Raw genomic sequence first — 18,301 nt, 5'->3', positions numbered from 1 at the left:
AAGTTAGGAACGTTTTGATAAGGAGTCAGAGGAAGACGTGCTGGTCTCAGCCTCCTGGCGTCACCTAATGCTCCAAGCACGAACAGTTCAGAAACAATATGAAATGGGAAAAAAGTTATTTATTAACTGATTAAGTCGTGTTTTAGATTGTTCTTGAAAAACTAATCAGTCAGGGCTGATTACTGGGTGCACTGCACAGTGAACCCACTGATGTTTTACAGCCGCTCCCCTCTCTTGCAGGTACTGCGTACCCCCGCTAAGTCTTTTGGAGGTACGCAGTACCCTACCGTACCCCCTTTCTTTCACCCTTGCTGTTAACTCGAAAACGCCGTGTTGTGTGTATATGCTGAATTCGCTACAGTCTGAATTAAAAATATTGAGGAGTAACAGTTTCCAAGCGTTGTTCTCCACTTCGCAAATAATTGAAACTAAAACTGAGGGTTTTTTTTTTTTTTTTTTGTTCGCCTTTCATGTAGCAGCCAATCTTCCAACTCCGACGCACGGTGACAAAGACGCAGCACTATCAGCACCACCTTCTTATTTTCCGCTCAATACAACCAGCTGCAACTTTTGTCGCTGCGCAGCTGCTGCTGGATCCTCCTCATAGAAGCAAGCTGGGCTCATTTAAAGCCAAGACAGGCGGCTTGATGATGTCACATCCGTGGAGTAGGGTCCTCTGAACGATTAGCTCGGATTTTCGCCGCATGCGTGCCCACAAACTTTTTCCCTCCTCCTGGATGCAAGGTTTCTCCCCGCTCGGCCGGATGGCACGCGTGACGGACACGAGTGGTTGGACGTGCCGCCCTCCTCCCGATTCCCTGGAAGTCTCTGTTTTAACCACAGAGTAGTGGACGCGGCGGCCAAGGCGCACGGATATATAAATATACATATAAAAAAAAGAGGGGGGGAAAAACTTCAGATTTTTGTTATCTAGGGTTGCTGAGGTGAAGGTGGAGCAGAATGTGGTCGCTGTCCGTGGTTCTGAACCCACTGCTGTTCCTGCTGTTGTTCGGATACTGCCCTACTGTGGTGAGTTACCAAAACACAAAACTACCTCACGTTTGCACCTGAAACATAATATGAACACGAGCGGATCAGTTTTTTTTATACGCGCTGTTAGAAATGTGAAGTTTAGTTTGTTTTGGGAGGAGCATCGCATTATCGTATCTGATCATTAACACAGGAATGAGTCACCTTAGCTTTCTGTACTTATTATGTATGTATGTATTCATTCTGTCTTGAATAGAAACAGAATATCTATCTATCTATCTATCTATCTATCTATCTATCTATCTATCTATCTATCTATCTATTCATTAGCACAAGGTTGACTGTTTTCATAATTAGATTTATTAGCTGTCTTCTTTATGTTGTACAAAAATACTAAAGTTAGACCATTGGTCGTGGTTTATCTTAGCTGTATAGCAGTAATTAAATTTTGCTTTTGATGCCCCTGCAGTTAGGGATTTATAAATTTGTATATTTTTGCACATATGTCAGATTTGGTCCTTTAATTAGCATAACAATCAAATATACCACTTTATGGATGGTTTCAGCATCTCAAAACATTTTGGGAGTAGTCTGGAAAACAGAACCAGCAGCTTGCTGATTACAATACCAAAACCAAGCAATGCTCAATTAGGTTCATCTCACCCATGTAGAGTTCTCCCATTTTTTTATTTTTTTTTTATTTTTGCCGGTGTCTTGATTGCAAAGCAGTTTTCCCTCACCTTGCCAGGACTGGCTCTCTGGCTTGTAACTCAGAAAGAGAGAAAATATTTTTAGACTGAAGGAACACTTCTTCAAAGGAAAGGAGTGGGAAAAACTCATAATGAGTGCTCAAAACAAAGGAGGGACCAGCTGTCTGAGTTATTTAATGGGGGAAAACGAAGAAAGTCTCTGTGCAGTGTTCCATTTAAACAAAAAATAATCAAGTGGGGAGAGCATCTGGCTTGGCTAGGCATCAGAATCGTTTTAATATGAGAAAATGTGAGCGTGAAAAGAGGGGGAAGGATGTGAGTCACTCAAGAGACAGTAGAAAGAGCTTTTTCAAAGATTACTGAGACCAAATTATTTCAGAGGTCTAAAAAAAATAATCAGAGCTGGAGATGTTTTTCTACTTCCTCCTGCTTTTATCCCAGCTGATTGCAGATCATAGGCATGTCACGTCGGTTTGTCGGCGTACGCACTTGTCCCCTAATAGTTTGTCATGATGTCATCCTTTAGCAAACTTGTCAACATATTTTTGAAGTGTTTTCCAAATTTCATGGAGCACACGATTAGCACAGAAGCTCTAGTTTGCATGTAAATACAAGTTACTGTATTTAAATAACCTTTTCTGAGCTGATGTGATATTCTATTCTAAAAAAGTTTGAAAAAGAAAGAATTTCAAAACACGATTATGTTATCGCCTTATTTATACATAAGGTATATACACAAAACTCATGTCAAAAAGAAAAAAAAATATAGAGACATACATAAGGAAATGAAATGCTGCTTCTTGATGAGTCAAAAAAATTGAACTATCTGCATTGGCTCGCTCAGAGAGGATGTGCTTTTTGCATCCTGTGCCAAATGTTTTTCAAACTGCTCAGGCTGACAGTCTGGGGTGAATGGCAGAGTGAAATGATGGCTGCACTTAAAAATCAGGACACCCGACTTTTATTTAAATCCATAGGCTTCCAAGTTAAGCACATTGTTCCCGCTGCATTCCCCCTTGGGGCTTCGTTTTCATTATGATGAACACATTCAACAAGGGCTGTCAAAAAGGCTACTATTTGGGACAAATTTTTTGACCACAATTAAAGTTTATTGGCACATGCCAACACTTCAGGATGCTCAGCACTGTCTTTAAATCTAGTGTGCCACTTTGTTACTTCTGTTGTTCTGATTTTCAGAAGGGAATGGCCAATTGTTTCAATTGCAATTAATTTATGACAAGTATTTCTGTAGTAATCAAGCGATGGGTGGATGGATGGATGCTCAAAGCTGGAGAGTGATGCTAAGTGTTTATGAAAAACTCATATTGTCCATATAAAGATTCAAAACTCCATCCAATGATGCCAAACCATGGTGAAAGTTTATTTTCTGAGTCTGGAAACAGAATAATGTTCCTTTTCCGTTACATTCTCACTCATCCAGACCTGATAAATACCTGAATCTTAGTCCACATTTTTTAACATTTTCTGGACTGGGAAAGTTGTTTTTTTCTCTCTCTCTTTTTTTGGATTTAGACAATAGCTTTGGAGAGCCTGTTGCATGTTCTAAAGAGGAGAGAAAAATGCCTGAATTCATGTTTCTCTGTTACTCCCTGCAGGGTTTTATATTAAACAATAACTGAACAGTACAATTTCAAAACTCGTGGTATTCATCAAGACTAGGCAAGACTGTTTATAGTTGAAGAGACAATTCACTGGAGACAACACACATTGAACAAAGACGTATCTTACAACAAAAGCATTTTGTTCTTCCAAGACTTTGAAAATAAGTTTCTGGAACGGGTTTGTGTCAAAGCTTTTGGGAAATAAGGCAACGAATGAAAAAGCCACAAAAGGGAGGAAAATAACCAAACATTACAGCGATAGTATGTGCTACTTTTGTTACGACGAGATCATCGGTATTCGTTTTCTTTGTCTCCACAGAGGTATGTGCAGTGAATTTATGCTTTGCATGTTTGTGTGCAGACCATCAGGCCAAAGGAGGGCTGGCAGGTGTACAGCTCAGCTCAGGATGCAGATGGGCGCTGTATCTGCACAGTGGTGGCACCTGAACAGAATCTCTGCTCCAGAGATGCCAAAGGCAGACAGCTCCGCCAGCTCCTGGAAAAGGCATGAACGCACCTACACACACACACACACACACACACACACACTGAAGTGCATGCAAAGTCTTTTTTACAATCAGCACACCTGAATTTATACAGACATTGATTTTCAGCTGTTACTCATATCACTTTGCTGCTGTAATCCTCCCATAGATTGTAGCAGCCAGATTCACAACACCGTTTTCTGCCTCTGCATCTATTGCATGGATGAGATCAGCTAAATGACATGTTGTGAAGATGAGATTGCCTTCCATCCTATCTTAGCAGAACTGGAGTGTCATCTGTTTTGCAACCAGTGGGGGCCATAAAGAAATATTGCAGTATTTTTTGAAGCGAGGTTCCATTAGAAGAAATGAGTGGTTAACACTTTACCCGCAGTTGAGAAGGAATTCAGCTTAGTTCATCCTTTTTACCTTCTTGAAACTACAGACATCGCTGTGGTTAATGCAGACACTTTAAAACTCTCATCGCATTTGCATTAGGTCATTATTTATAAAGAAGCTGGTAATTATTTATGGGGGAAGGTAGCAGTTCACCACTAATGATTTTCCTGGCCAGAAGGGAAACATAGTCCCTCAGATGTGTTCTGGGTCTACCCTGTTGTTCCCCTCCCCACCACCCTAATGAGACACTTTGAAGTCAACTCCAACAGGAGGCATCCTGGTCTGATGCCCACCTAAAGGGACTCCTATGCAGGTGAGACCAGGCTCTATGTTGAGCTTCCCCCAAGCTGCAGAGCTCCTCACCTGCAGTGCAACCACACAGAGGAGCTAGCTAATGCTACCTGCTTGTGTCCAGAATCTTGATGTTTTGGTCATGATTTATGATCCATATCTCTTAACAGTAAACAAATCTCTTTCTTCATCATATGAACCAGAACAGCACATCCATTTCCGCAGAAGAGGCCCAACCCATCCCTCCATCTCCAGCTCCATCTTGTAATTACTCATTAATAAGACATTAATATACGTGAACTCTTCTGACTGAGGAAAAGACCGGTTGACCTCTGAGCAGGAGAGAACAATCCACATTTTCCTCCCAGGAGATTCACCACTCTTCTGTGAGCCTCTCTAGCGGAGCTCATGGCTTGAAGATGTCAACAGAACCAGATCATCTGCAAGTAGAAAATATGAGCATCTTAATTCCTAAACATCCTAAAGTTCCCAATTCAAACGCCATTCCTTCAAGGACCACAGTGGAATGGAGACGAGGGAAAATGCTGACTGCATCATAGAGCACAAGCTTGACTGTTTTCATCGTGCTGTGATTATACAAGAACTGGATTTCATCGCTTCCCCCCATAAAATTGTGGCAATCCTGACAAAATATCTTAGGAAACTTGGTTTTTAATCATGATGACTCCACAAGGTCTAAATCCAGCATCCCAGGAAGAATCCAGTTCACACTTTGTGCTGGACAACTCCATTGTCTGCAATAGAGTTGTTTTCTCCTCAGTCCTCAGAGTCTTGGCGACTAAATTAGGCATAGACATTATTTACAAACCAGGGGAAACGCATGGTGTATGTAGTTTATGTTTCACACATCTACTAGCAAACAAATATTACAGCACTGAAGTCTCTCTCTGAAGTGACTGTTGCGTTCTGATTTAGCCTACATTTAGCCACTGTAAGCCGATGCATGCTCTCTGTCATTTGCTGGGGCCTCTGACACTAATGTACTAAGCTGCCTCAGGGCTCCGGAAAGGCCTTTTCAGCATCCCTCTGCCCAGGCCAGGGATGAACACAGTGTGTGATGGTTGTGCTGCTTTGCTTCTGATGTGCTCCAATAATGTTGGCTTTATTACAATGAGAGTCAAAGAGAGAGAAGAAAGGATCACATTTTTTTTTCTTGTCCGTGTGCCCTACAAACCTAGTAAGCTTTTTGTTAAACTAGAAAAAAGGGTCCCTGTATCCTTGTTCTTCTCTCAAATAAACTACCAAATGCTGCAGATTCATTGACTTTTTTTCTTGATATCTAAAAGAAACACACAAAAGTCAGATATTTATTGAAATCAAACATTTGCATGCACTGTAAGCCTTTTGTTCCCACTAGCTGACATAAAATCAAACCATTACTTACTTTTGCTAAATGTCTTCATATAGGTTATTTTAAAAACATGTCTGCGTTAAGGCAGACTTCAAATACATTGGTTTCTTGAGTGAAATCATGAACACATCTAATAAAACTGCTGAGGAATCTGTGTGTTGCAGATGAAAGTATTCATGTGGGGAATGAATACTTAAAACAACCGTTAAAAGCTGCGTAAGGATACTGGCAGAACCTAAGATTTGTACCAGAACGGGTTAAAAGGCCACTCAATCCAAAAGAAAAGGTTGCAGTTTGTAAATGCACAACTAGCTTAATTTGTTGGGACACCTTCTATGTTCTGATGAAACTAAGTTATTTTTCCATAAAGGCTTGAAAAAAAGTGAATGTTCAAGCCTTTGAGCACTACCTCAACGTCAAAGTAGTACGAGGGTGGCAGCATTCTGTTGTGTGGTTGTTTTGCTGCAGGAGGGACTGGTGCATGTCATAGAATAGAAAGAATATTAAATGGAAGCACTGGCATCAGACAGACATTAAAGCATCGGAAAAAATGGGTCTTCCAAATAGGCAATGATCTTAGTAGTTCAGCAAAGTTACATACAAAGAGGTAAATCCCAGGAAAGTCAAATGTTTTGTAGAGGCCATTATAAATTTCTGATCTCAGCTCTACTTTAGTTTGAATTGAATTTGAAGGAAATAAAAATCTAACCATCATTCTGGCACTTGGCAAATGGAAACAAGGAAGTTTAAGTGCCTTTCTATGACAGTCAATGAGGAATGAAAAGCTTGTCTTCCCTTTTTATACAGTGTATGTAAATCTGATTGAAACTGTACGTTTTGAAGCTGACACATCCTGCAAGTTTGCCGAAAGGCAATCACACTGGAGGTCAAGGTGTTGTTTCGTTTCTGGAGAACGTAAAGTGAAGCGAGGCACTAAACAGCTGAAGAAGAAGAAGGACATTTTAATCTGCCGGTGGACGGGAAAATCAATGCTGCACCGTCTGATTCTTTCCAAAAGGTACAGAACATGTCACAGTCAATCGAGGTGCTGAACCTGCGCACGCAGAGAGACTTTCAGTACATCATGAGGATGGAGAGCCAGATCAAAGGGCTGCGGTCAAAGTTCCGGCAGATCGAGTCGGACAGGAAGACCCTCGTCAACAAAAACTTTCAGGTACTTTCTGTTTGATCTTTAACTGCGTGAGAAACATCTCAGAGCGGTTTTTGTACGAGAAACCTGATATGCATGTGAATACATAAAATGTAATCCTTGACAGGATCATCAAAGGTCCACCTCTGCCCCAAACAAGGACAGGTTTTAAAACTGAGACACTGTTTGACTGCAGCAATAAACCTGAAAACATTGAGGTTTGTTTGATCTATAAAAGGGCAAACCAAGGAGAACACTTTTATAGAATAGAAAATTACACACTTAATTACTTTCTATCTGTAAGGTCACCTTGGAGTTTCAACTTTTATCTCAGTTTTTTGTCTCAGTTCTCTTTCCATTGCTATTTGGCAATACAACACTTTTCAGATATTCCTAACAGAAATTTTAAAAGACTATAACTTTTGTTCCCTTTTTATTACATTACAGCCACAAATTTCAACATATTTTGCGGGCAATTTTAGTTACTCTTCAAACACAACATAGTTCAAAAATGTGTCATGGAAGAAAAATGAAATATGGCATTCAATAAAAATCTGAATATGTGAGATGCATTTGTATTTACCAACCCTCTGCCCCCTCACTCTAATATCTCTTGATAAAATATGGCTTATCCAACTGCCTGTCTGTGTAACTTTGAACAATGTCACTGTGCCTTGACCAAAAAGGAGCAAAGTGACCCCAAAGCCCCTCTGGATGAGCTGCAGAAATGTTCTGCTCAGGCGCTGAGTAAATCTGGCCTTTATGGAAAAGTGGCTAACAGGAAGATACCTTAAACCTGTAAGGGTCCAACCCTGCTGGTTTAAGCCCCGTCTACACTGAGCTGGTTTTCGGTGAAACCGTAACCTCGTTGCGATCCAGCTGCTCGTTAACACGCCTCCAGCGATCAAAGTGTTTGACACCAGCACTTTTTGAAGCCAAGTCTTAGAGTGGAACTTTTCCAGAAGGGGCGGTGGGTTGAAATGTTTGAATACAAATGAGACGCCAACAAATTCCTCTAAATCGTTTAGAAAATGTATCCATTATTAATCTTGAATTTTAAATTTGACTTGAAAGAACTCAAGTGAATTAATAAGTAGACTCAGTCTGGACAGGTTGCTCTTTTAGATCTATTCTTTATGTGAAAATTGAAGGACTCTTGGGCCCCATCATCAACCTGAGGACGCTATGAATGTTTCGGACCATTTGCTTAGATTTTTATGGTATTTGATGTAGAATATGCTAAAACTGGTATTTTATGCAACACGCAAAAGTGAAAGCGTCATGAATAAATGGAAAAGAGGATTTGCAGTTGTTTTATATCACATAATTACAGTCATTATTCATTTTCTAAATTACAATTTCAGGATCTGAAGGGGAAGATGGAATCCCTGCAGCCACTGATTCCGGTCCTGGAGCAGTACAAGACGGATGCCAAGCTAATCTCCCAGTTCAAAGAGGAGATCAGAAACCTGTCCAGTGTGTTAATGGGCATTCAGGAAGAAATGGGAGCCTATGACTATGAGGAGCTGCAGCAGAGGGTCCTGAACTTGGAGAACAGGCTTCACAGCTGCATGAACAAACTCAGTGAGTGTCTCCAATCAATGACAAAAACAGAAAGGATAACTGGCACATTTCCTGCTGCTGCAAGCAGATTGGCATTTTAGCTGGAGAGCAGGAAGCACGACAGAGCTGGTGCCAGAGCCAAAATGATTTTAGTTGATTGAGAAAAGCCTCATTTGGCGTCACAGGACATTATGGTTTATTGCTGTAAAATTGTGAAGCTTTGTGCCATGGCATTATAACTTACAGGAAAATCCTGGTTTTATTCAAAGTGAACAAAATCAAATGTAGCCTAAAAATATGATTTTGTTTTGTCGGATCTGATTCTCTCTTCTTTGTTGACATCTGCAACTGGGACATGAAGTGTGATTACATCACTGCACCCACTGACGCTTAGCTGGACTAATAAGATCAATTCTTCTCCCAGAGCTACCTTGTCTTGCGTTAAACGCTTCCATAACTAGATTCCACAACTCACTTTTGTCTGCCAACGTGTCGACATAAATAACTAACTGATCTATTCTAACAGGAAATCCTTTGGTGCTTAAAAAGATGGCTTGGCCGTAGTGTTGGGCTGAAGCCATTTGATTGAGTTGTTAAAATATGAACTTAATGTGAAACTGATCAACTTGTACAAGTGTTGCCTTGCTGGGCATTTCGAAGAAATAAGGTGTCTAGCCGGATGAAATTAACTACAACTGAAGCACCTCTGATAATAAACCATCAAAAATAAACATTTCTCCGCGTTCAGACAGACGTGGTGTGGTTATACTTCAGCACTTGCGTGTTACCTTCCCCTTGTATTTATTCAGTCGTGAGAGCTGTAGTGTTGGCAGTGCTCACAATGCCGCCCACACTTTAGTTGCTGCCTGCACTTTGAGTTGTACTCCAGTCATAATATGAGAACATAAGTGATGAGAGCCGTGTGACGTGTTTTACAGCATGTGGCAAGCTGATGAAGATCACTGGGCCGCAGACAGTGAAGACTTCAGGGACACGGTTTGGAGCTTGGATGACTGATCCATTAGCTTCTCTTAAAAACAACAAGGTGAGTTGATTTGCTCTGATTTTCTGCTGTGCAAAAGGATGTTTGCAGATGGTCTAATATACTTAACATCACCCTTAGTCGCTTCTTCTAGATGAAAGACATTTGTGATTAAAAAGTAGAATTACTGCAGTTCTCATCGTTCCCTGTATAGTGCAGTGGATTTGTAATTTATATGTTTACATTACATAACTGTCTTTGATAGACAAAACTCCAGAGTGATAAATGTCTAGCTAAGGTTCTAGTTTATTTAGGTTTGTTGTTAAAAATCAGGTGTACTCTTGCAAAAGATTAAATGTATATCATTTACTGGAGATTTTCTCTTTAAATGTTATCTCTACTCAAAAATGGATGTCATTGAATGGATTGTATATTTCACAAATTAAATTCAGTAAATCAGAATTGTACATCATGTAGATTTATTTTAAATGTTGCAGAGTTTAAAGGATACTTTCTGTGTCGCTCTTCCCCCACAGGGACAGATGTCTAAGCACAGCATGTAGAGCAGGTCACTGAACTCATGTAGACAGGACTAACATGTAGACTAACCCTAACCCAACATTTTGGACTGGATCAGAAAACACTCGTTACTGGAAGGGAGCCTAACAAACAAAAACTTGGAATTTAATACTTCACATAAGCTGCAAAAAAACAAGTATGAATATTATGCAAGGCTGCATGGTGGCACATTTGGTAGCATTGTTTTGGGCTTTTTCTAAATGGAGTTTGCACGTTTCCCCCATCAACGTGCGTATTATTTCCAGGTACTCCAACTTCCTCCCCCAGTCCAAAAACACGACTGTTATGTAAATTGATCTCTCTTAATTGCTTTTAGATGCGAGTGTGTGTGCATGGTTGTCCGTCATGTGCCGTTGTGTTGCCTTTTGATGGACTGATGTCCAGTGTGTGTCCTGCTTTGCCCAGTAGATGGGCATCAGCACACCTGTGTCCCTGGAAGGAACGTGTTGATAGGAAACGTTTCTGTTATTCACAGAAAATGCTCAGATGGTGATGTTTAAAGTCTGTAAAGCAAACTGAGTGCTTACTAAAATCTTTTCTTTTGTTTGCAGAAAAAATGTTGAATTATTTAAATTTGACTTTTAATAATTTAACTTCATTATAATCTTTTTTTTCTGTGTAAAAAAGTTGAATTATTAACATTCCTAATGAGTTGACCTGCTGAGTCTAAAACAAGCCCAAATGGTTTATGACATTAAGCTTTACTAATACTGATAAGATATAATTATACGGCGGCAAAGAACATTCAAATATATGTTTTCTGTGTATTGTACCCCCTGTTTTACTGTGCATTCATTGCACTGACAATCATATTATCCCATCCAGGTAGTGCACTCTTTTGATAATTACCATTTTTTTGAGGAGGTGATTCTAGAAAATACATCGAATTAAGTAATAATTATAATATGGCCCGTTTTCCAAGACCAGATAGTTTAATCACCAAATAGTTTAATGCACCAACAGTAAGTCAAGTAATATTTTATATTATCAAAAAATGTTTATTGCAGTTAATTTTATACAACGTTGTTGTCATAAGAAAAAGGCTGATTTTTATGTGGTCAATTTTAACAATAAATATGCTGCTTGGAACCTAATCATAAGAGTTATCTCTTATTTATCTGCATCTGTAATCGTCTTCCATGCTTCCACTTTCAAACATTACAAAAGTGTTTCCTGCATCTGTCCACAGGTTTGGTACATGGACAGCTACACCAACAACAGGATCGTGAAAGAGTACAAATCCATCAGTGACTTTGTGGCAGGAGTTGAATCCATGACCTACAACCTTCCTTTCAAATGGGCCGGAACCAACCATGTCGTCTACAACGGGTCTCTGTACTACAACAAGATGCAAAGCAACATCATTGTCCGGTACAGCTTTGAGACGGGCCTGGTCATAACCCAGAGGGCGCTGGAGTCAGCAGGCTTCCACAACGTGTACCCGTACACGTGGGGGGGCTTCTCGGACATCGACCTCATGGTGGACGAGCTGGGCCTGTGGGCCGTGTACGCGACCAACCAGAACGCGGGGAACATCGTCATCAGCCGGCTGAACCCGGACACCCTCCAGATCCTCGACACGTGGAACACGGAGTACTCCAAGAGGAACGCAGGCGAGTCGTTTATGATCTGCGGCACTCTCTACATCACCAACTCCCACCTCACTGGCGCCAAGGTGTACTACGCCTTCTCCACTAAGACATCGACGTACGAGTACACAGACATTCCCTTTCACAACCAGTACTTTCACATGTCCATGTTGGACTACAACGCCAGGGACCGCGCCCTTTACGGCTGGAATAACGGCCACCAGGTCCTGTTTAACGTTACACTTTTCCACATTATTAAAACAGAGGATGACTCTTAGGGACACTGTGCAGGTGAGAGAAGGAAAGAAAATATACAAAACTGGAAGGTTGTGCCTAAAAATAATCAGATAATTTATTCTCCTTTTAATTTACTTTGTTTTACTCATACTAGTTTTTGTTTTATTTTTGCCTTTTTTCACTGACTTACCTCTTTTAATATTAAACTTTAACTTATTTCTGTACACTGATTTTCTTATGAGTATATTCTATTGATAAAACAGTTTCAAAGAAAGATAAAACTGTGCAGCTTTTTGACCCCTGAAACAAACGGAGACGTTTCTGTGGCATTTTCCTCTTCATATTTATATTTTTTTTTTCTCTGATGTAGAAAGCCCATTTATTTATGCACACTAATTTAATCAAATCTTTGACTGTGATCATTAATCATTTATTCTTTCCTTGCCATTTATTGATAATATTAGTATAATTATTCCTGCTTTTCACTGCCTGCATTTAGCTTTGTATTGTTTCCCATCTCAAATTTTGCACTTGACCTTGTGACATGTGGGGAGGGACCATAATGTACCTGTACAGTTAATGTACTTGGCCGTTTTTGTGTTTATGTGGGGGTTATGTGGTCATCACAGCCGCTGGATATCTTGAAGTACCAAGTCAAAGTCCTTAGCGACCACTAATATCTGACTGCCTTTAACTTAGTACTCTGAGATATTGTAGCTTTTTTGTAACTTTAGCAGCAGTTTGTATGCCTTATTCTGTGTAGTATGTGCCGTAAGCCGAAGGATAACACTTCTTGTGCATGAATGTTGGCTATCCTGATGGCATTTTTACTGTGTTTGTGTGCATTTTGTATTTGCACAACATTGCATTCTCCTCCAATGAAGCTATTGCCATGATCCAGTTTTACATACTGCGCTAGTTCAGTTCATTATGTGTTTGTTTGTGTAAATAAGACGGTATCCATAGGAAAATAAAATATTGTTTTCATAAGACTAGTGACGTATGTTTTTTTTTTTTTTAAATAATGAAAATGTCTTTAAAAGATTTATGGGAACAAATCTCAAAGATCACTGCAGTTTTCAAATAGCTCAGTGCTCTTACAGCCCCTGGTTACACTACTTCATTTTTTTCAGAAGATAATTCTTTTGTTTTTGTGTGCAACATATTTTTACCCATAAGCTTAAACTCTAAGAGAAACATCTGCCAGTACATGTTCAGCACCAACAAGTCTGAAATGGTGGCCAGAATCCAGTATCCATGCCCACAATTTGTTCATTACAGATACTAAATCAGATCTGTGCTAATTTTTTGTACAACATATGTGACGCTCTAGAATTTATGAAGGATGTACTTCTTTTTAACCAGTATAGCTGCTGTCTAAATGCTGCAGAGATGAGGACAACAGAAATAGAGGGATCAAACAGTGCAGCCAGAACGCGCCCCCAAGCGAAAGCATCAACAAACCGTGTAATTAAATCACCATTGGTATGGCAAGGTTACGGATGTTGACTTTGACGTGGGGATCATTTGAAAGGAACCTTGTCTGAACCTCAGTTTTAACAGGTTTCATTTATTTAAAAAATATTGAAGTACGGGATGTTCAATTCGTGAGTAATGTGTCATTTGTTTCAGCTTCGTGTGCAATAAAAAGTTGAGAAGGTAAAAGAAACCCTTCTTCTTGCTTCTTCTTTCTAAATGTGAAGTTTTCAACGGGGGATAATATGTGCAAATCCCTGGACAAATGACACATTCTCTCTCACAAGCTCCAAGACAAGTATTGCAAGTTTTTCCTCCTAATTTTCAGGCTGCCAGTCGAGCCAAACAAGCTGATGCTTTGAAAAGATGGAGTGAGATTATCTCCTGCCAAATCAGAGGTCTTATTTTTGCTGTACAAAAATAATGAATGCAAGATGAGCAGATTAGCAAGTGAAGACTGGGAAATGGATTTTTGAGGTAAGTAAATCTAACAGCAAATAGCTCTCTGCACACAGTGAAACCCAAGAATAGAAGTTAATTATCAGTTAATTATCTGGCAAATCTGTTTTTTTTTTGTTTTGTTTTGTTTTTACAAATCCTTAGGATTAATGAGGGAAGCAGGATTCTCATGAGGCAATTCTAAAAAAAAAAAAAAAATCCTTAATTTTATTTTCAAAAAGGTTACAAACTTTCACTACACTCCAAACCATTCACTTTTTACACTTTTGCAGAGGTCTGTTTACTTTTTGGAAAGTCTTTCAATCTTTTGGCAACCTTTAGGACTGAGGAGATCTTATGATGCTAAGGTAGATTATACACATAATCATCCCACCAGTCTCTCTGTAGCAGTCAGCAGTATTTTTGATAGTGTGAACACAGACCTCTTATATCCTAATCTCTTGCAGGTTGGATGCAGAGCCTCCTCTCCATGTCAGATCAATACACACCAGTCAGACCGGAAGCATCACAAAGGTCAAAGTAGCATGCACTGAGTCTACACCATAGGAAGCAGAGACAAGTATAGATTTCACGAGATATTGATGTCTCGAGGGCAAAGATGTCAGCGAACTTCAGGTGAATCACCATGCAGCCCGAGCTAAATCTTTCCAGGAAGTGGCTCCAATATGGAGTTAACATATTTCCAGCATACAGTGCTGTGAAAAAGTTTTTTCACCGTATAGATTTGTTTTCTTTTTGTTTTGTTTTTATCATACTGAATTGATTCAAATAAAATTTAATACAAATACAATGAAATACAAATTTGCACTCAAGTAAGAATAGGACTACTTCAGAAATATTTTTACTCAAGTAAAGAAGCATTTGGTTAAAAAAAAAACGAAAACGTCTATAACCAATATTTACAGTAGGTAACATATGTTGCAACATTGCAAAGTTGCAGTGACAACATTTACTCTGCTAATATTTGCAGTATGCTCACTTTACCTGCAAATGGCACAGCAGGCTCAGCAGATGGAAAACAACCGAACAACAAAGCTTGTGAAAAAAACAAGAGGCTTCACTTCAACATAAACTGTAGGCTTGTGTCTAATGCATTTTACTTAAAACATGTTTGTTCATCATTTAGTGAAGTCAATCTCAGCAGATAGAAATTTTACTCAAATAAGAGTAGCAACACTTCATAGTACTAATACTCAAGTAAAAGTCCAAGGTAAGGTGTCATAAAATACTCATAAAAACACAGTTTTTCCAAAATGTTAGTTAAGTAAATAGTTACAATCCATTTCTGCTCGGTGGACATTTTATTTCAGGTTCAGGTTTTGATGCAGCCCAGACGGTGACACAACAACCACATGTTTGAGTGTTGGCATGATGTCTTTCACTGAAATGATTTGCTTGTTTTATGGAAGTTGTAATACAATGCAGGAGGTGTATGGGGGTTGAACAAAGTTTTATTGTTCTTTGATAAATCTAAATGCTGGAAAAGAGATTATCATGCTTCACATTACAACTATACATTTATTCATTTTCAAACTCTCTAGTTGTCAAGGTTTTTTTCTGAGTTATTATTGTAGCTTTGAAAATTTCAATATGCTGCTTTTGCACGTAAAAGCTCCCATGTTAGCATCGCCATTTGCAGATGCTGTGCGAGCCATAAATTAGACGTGACCAGCGTCCAAACTGAAATGGATCAAGTGTAGCAGATTTCCACAAGTGTTACATTTTTATGCCTGCATGTTCCTGAGTGTTTTCAAAATTGTTTCATTTTCTGATAAAATTGGGTGGTTTGTATTTTTTTAGGAGTTTCTGTTCACAGTTATAGCGAAGAGATTGGAAAAAATATATAGTTTTCCTCAATTTCTAACATAAAAAAGAACTTTGTTTTGTTTGCTCTTAGATTTTTCCTCATGTTATTTAACTTAACTCTTTTCAGTAATCATCAACTATTTTGCTTTCAGCATGCAAGACATTTTCCATTATTACTTTTTTTTCTTATTACAACATAAAGCTAAATGCCTGCTTTGAAGAACATATTAAAATTACATTATTGATTTCCTCATTTAATTCAATTTCTTTTTGTGTTTTCTTTGGTTCGCTCAAATTAAATTCTTTAAATGAAACATCAGAGACTCATATGCCGAGTTCAAAGAAAGCAAAAACCGCACAACAAAACCTCCGCATAAACTCACCATAATGGGATTTGAGGATTAGCCTCAAAGTCTGCTTTTCGTAATTCTAAATGTGTTGCTAAGTAACAGGTGGAATTAATTTCATTTCATTTGTGGAAAAAGTGAGGGTCAAAGAAATAAACAACACCATAGCAGAGTGCAAAATAGAAGGGGGTGTGCTGAAGGGGCCACTTTGTAGCATATGATAAGTGTTTATGCAGAGCACCAATTACCATCACCTAAATGAGAACTCTAATTACCGTGATCCTTTTAGTACCGGTGTACAAGTATGCAGTGGGAAGACGTAGTCATCACTGTAGCGTCTGATTAAAGCAGCTTTAACTTCCTCAAAGTTGAAAAAGAAAATTACAGCAGCAAAAAAAAGTTACAAACTATCACGACAACTTCAAATGATGACAAACGGATAAAGAATATGCAATTCATATAGACTTGAATTAACATTACGGCAAATTTGAACATAATATCACACTGTTAGCTGCAGTTTACGGTTAGTTTTTCTGGACATTTTGCTTTTAATTGGGGAAAAGCAAAAAGAGAACACAAAGATACATTTATCAATAGCTCCATCAATGGCTTTCTCCACGAAAAAAATAAAAAAATAACACAATAAAACACAGAAACACTAAGCTAGGAGTACGTAGCATGGGGTAGAAGCATGGGGTCAGTCATACCTGCCAAGGGAAAAGGCAAAGAGGGAACACACTGTTATTGTCAGCACTGGTTTCATCACTGCCTTTGTCCAGGAAGGAGACACAACTAAACACAGAAGAACTGAACTACAACTACTTAAGACAGACGATGCAAAGTTAATGCTGGCAATAGCTCCACCAATGATGATGTCCAGAAATAAGACACAACTAAACGCAGGAACACAGAGACAGCCACTTTCTATGGGGAAAAAAACGAACAGAGAAAATAAACAGTTCATAGCAAAACTCATCAAACCAGCCAACAACTCATTTACTTTACCTGTGTAAGCTATGCAGAGTCTCTAAAGGGATAAGCACAAGCTTGTCTACCTGTCACAGGGCATAAATGGAAACAATCAATGAGTAAAGCTAACAAGAAAAGTGATCAGTATTTTTTGCACTTGCCTGTTGGAGAGAAATGTTAAAAGTCGCATGTGGATGCAGGCTCTTAATGATCTCACATACAGTCTTGAGCGAGCCCTCCAGTGGAGGGCCCACCTCATCAAGAGCCTTTCAGACCAATTAATAAGGAAGGATGTAAAAACCCTCCGTTTTTGACTTTTCTATTGAACAACCTCTACCTTTATTTCTGACATGTTTACACCTCTAAATGTCAGTTACAAGCAGCTGCTCCATAAGAAATAGCTGCTATTAAAACGTTATTTAAAGACCACAATAAAGAATGAGGAATGGTTTTGATTTGAAATGAGAAGCTTTAGATTAATATTTTCCACTAACTGATTAATTTTTTTATGTTTGGCCAATATTCAACAACCAGGATATCCTGGCGCCCAGTTTTATCGACTTGAATAAGGTTTGGTTAATATTTCTTTTTTATCATACAGACCACTTTTCATTGCTCCCTTTTACTCCCTAGTAATGGCCTTAATTATTAGTGTCATAAAATTCATGTCCCCTCTTTCCTTTCAACTGCAGAAAAGATCCTGATTCTGCAGGATGAACTGCTGCTCATCCTGATTCTGCCTTGGCATCTTTTGTCAACCTCGGTTCTGAAAACAACGTTTCCCTGTAAATGTTTGCCACATGCTTGATCACAGTAAAGGAAAAAAAGGTGCATTCAAGCAAGGGTTCAATACAATCAGCTGTAGTTTCTCTTAGATGATGTTTTGTTCATTTATATTTAAGATTTTTATGTGCAGCATCTTGTTATAATCAAATTGAATTGAAGCTGTTTATTAACTCAACTGATATAATTTCAGTTTTACTTTTGTCAGCTTGTTTTTTTTTTCTGTTATCTCCTAACCCTGTAATAAATTTGATTTTTTTTTTTTTATATATATTTATACCTTATTATTATCTCTATTTATTAGCCATTTTGGTAACACTTTATTTGAAGGGGGTTGAATAAGACTGACATGACACTGTCATAAACATGTCATGAACATCAATAAGCCTTCATGAATATTTATGACTGTTGTCATAAATATTCATGAAGGCTTATTGATGTTCATGACATGTTTATGACAGTGTCATGTCAGTCTTATTCACCCCCTTTCAA

At 38.8% G+C, this 18,301-nt stretch overlaps 1 protein-coding gene across 1 annotated transcript; it reads left to right on the top strand.

Moving 5' to 3' along the window:
- The first annotated feature begins 486 nt into the window (after positions 1-486).
- LOC106945325 (noelin-3-like) lies at positions 487-12,964 on the top strand. Its single transcript, XM_015028927.1, has 6 exons — positions 487-1,029; positions 3,684-3,827; positions 6,888-7,043; positions 8,384-8,603; positions 9,521-9,627; positions 11,333-12,964. Exons 1-6 carry the CDS (start codon positions 961-963, stop codon positions 12,008-12,010), a joined length of 1,374 nt encoding a protein of 457 aa, XP_014884413.1. The 5' UTR covers positions 487-960; the 3' UTR covers positions 12,011-12,964.
- Positions 12,965-18,301: the final 5,337 nt, after the last annotated feature.

The sequence above is a fragment of the Poecilia latipinna genome, unplaced genomic scaffold, assembly GCF_001443285.1.
Source record: "Poecilia latipinna isolate Pla-1442-1.1 unplaced genomic scaffold, P_latipinna-1.0 Scaffold139, whole genome shotgun sequence".
Lineage (NCBI taxonomy): Eukaryota > Metazoa > Chordata > Actinopteri > Cyprinodontiformes > Poeciliidae > Poecilia > Poecilia latipinna.
The sequence above is the reverse complement of the archived record's forward strand: the minus strand, read 5'-3'. Positions and strand labels throughout refer to the sequence as shown.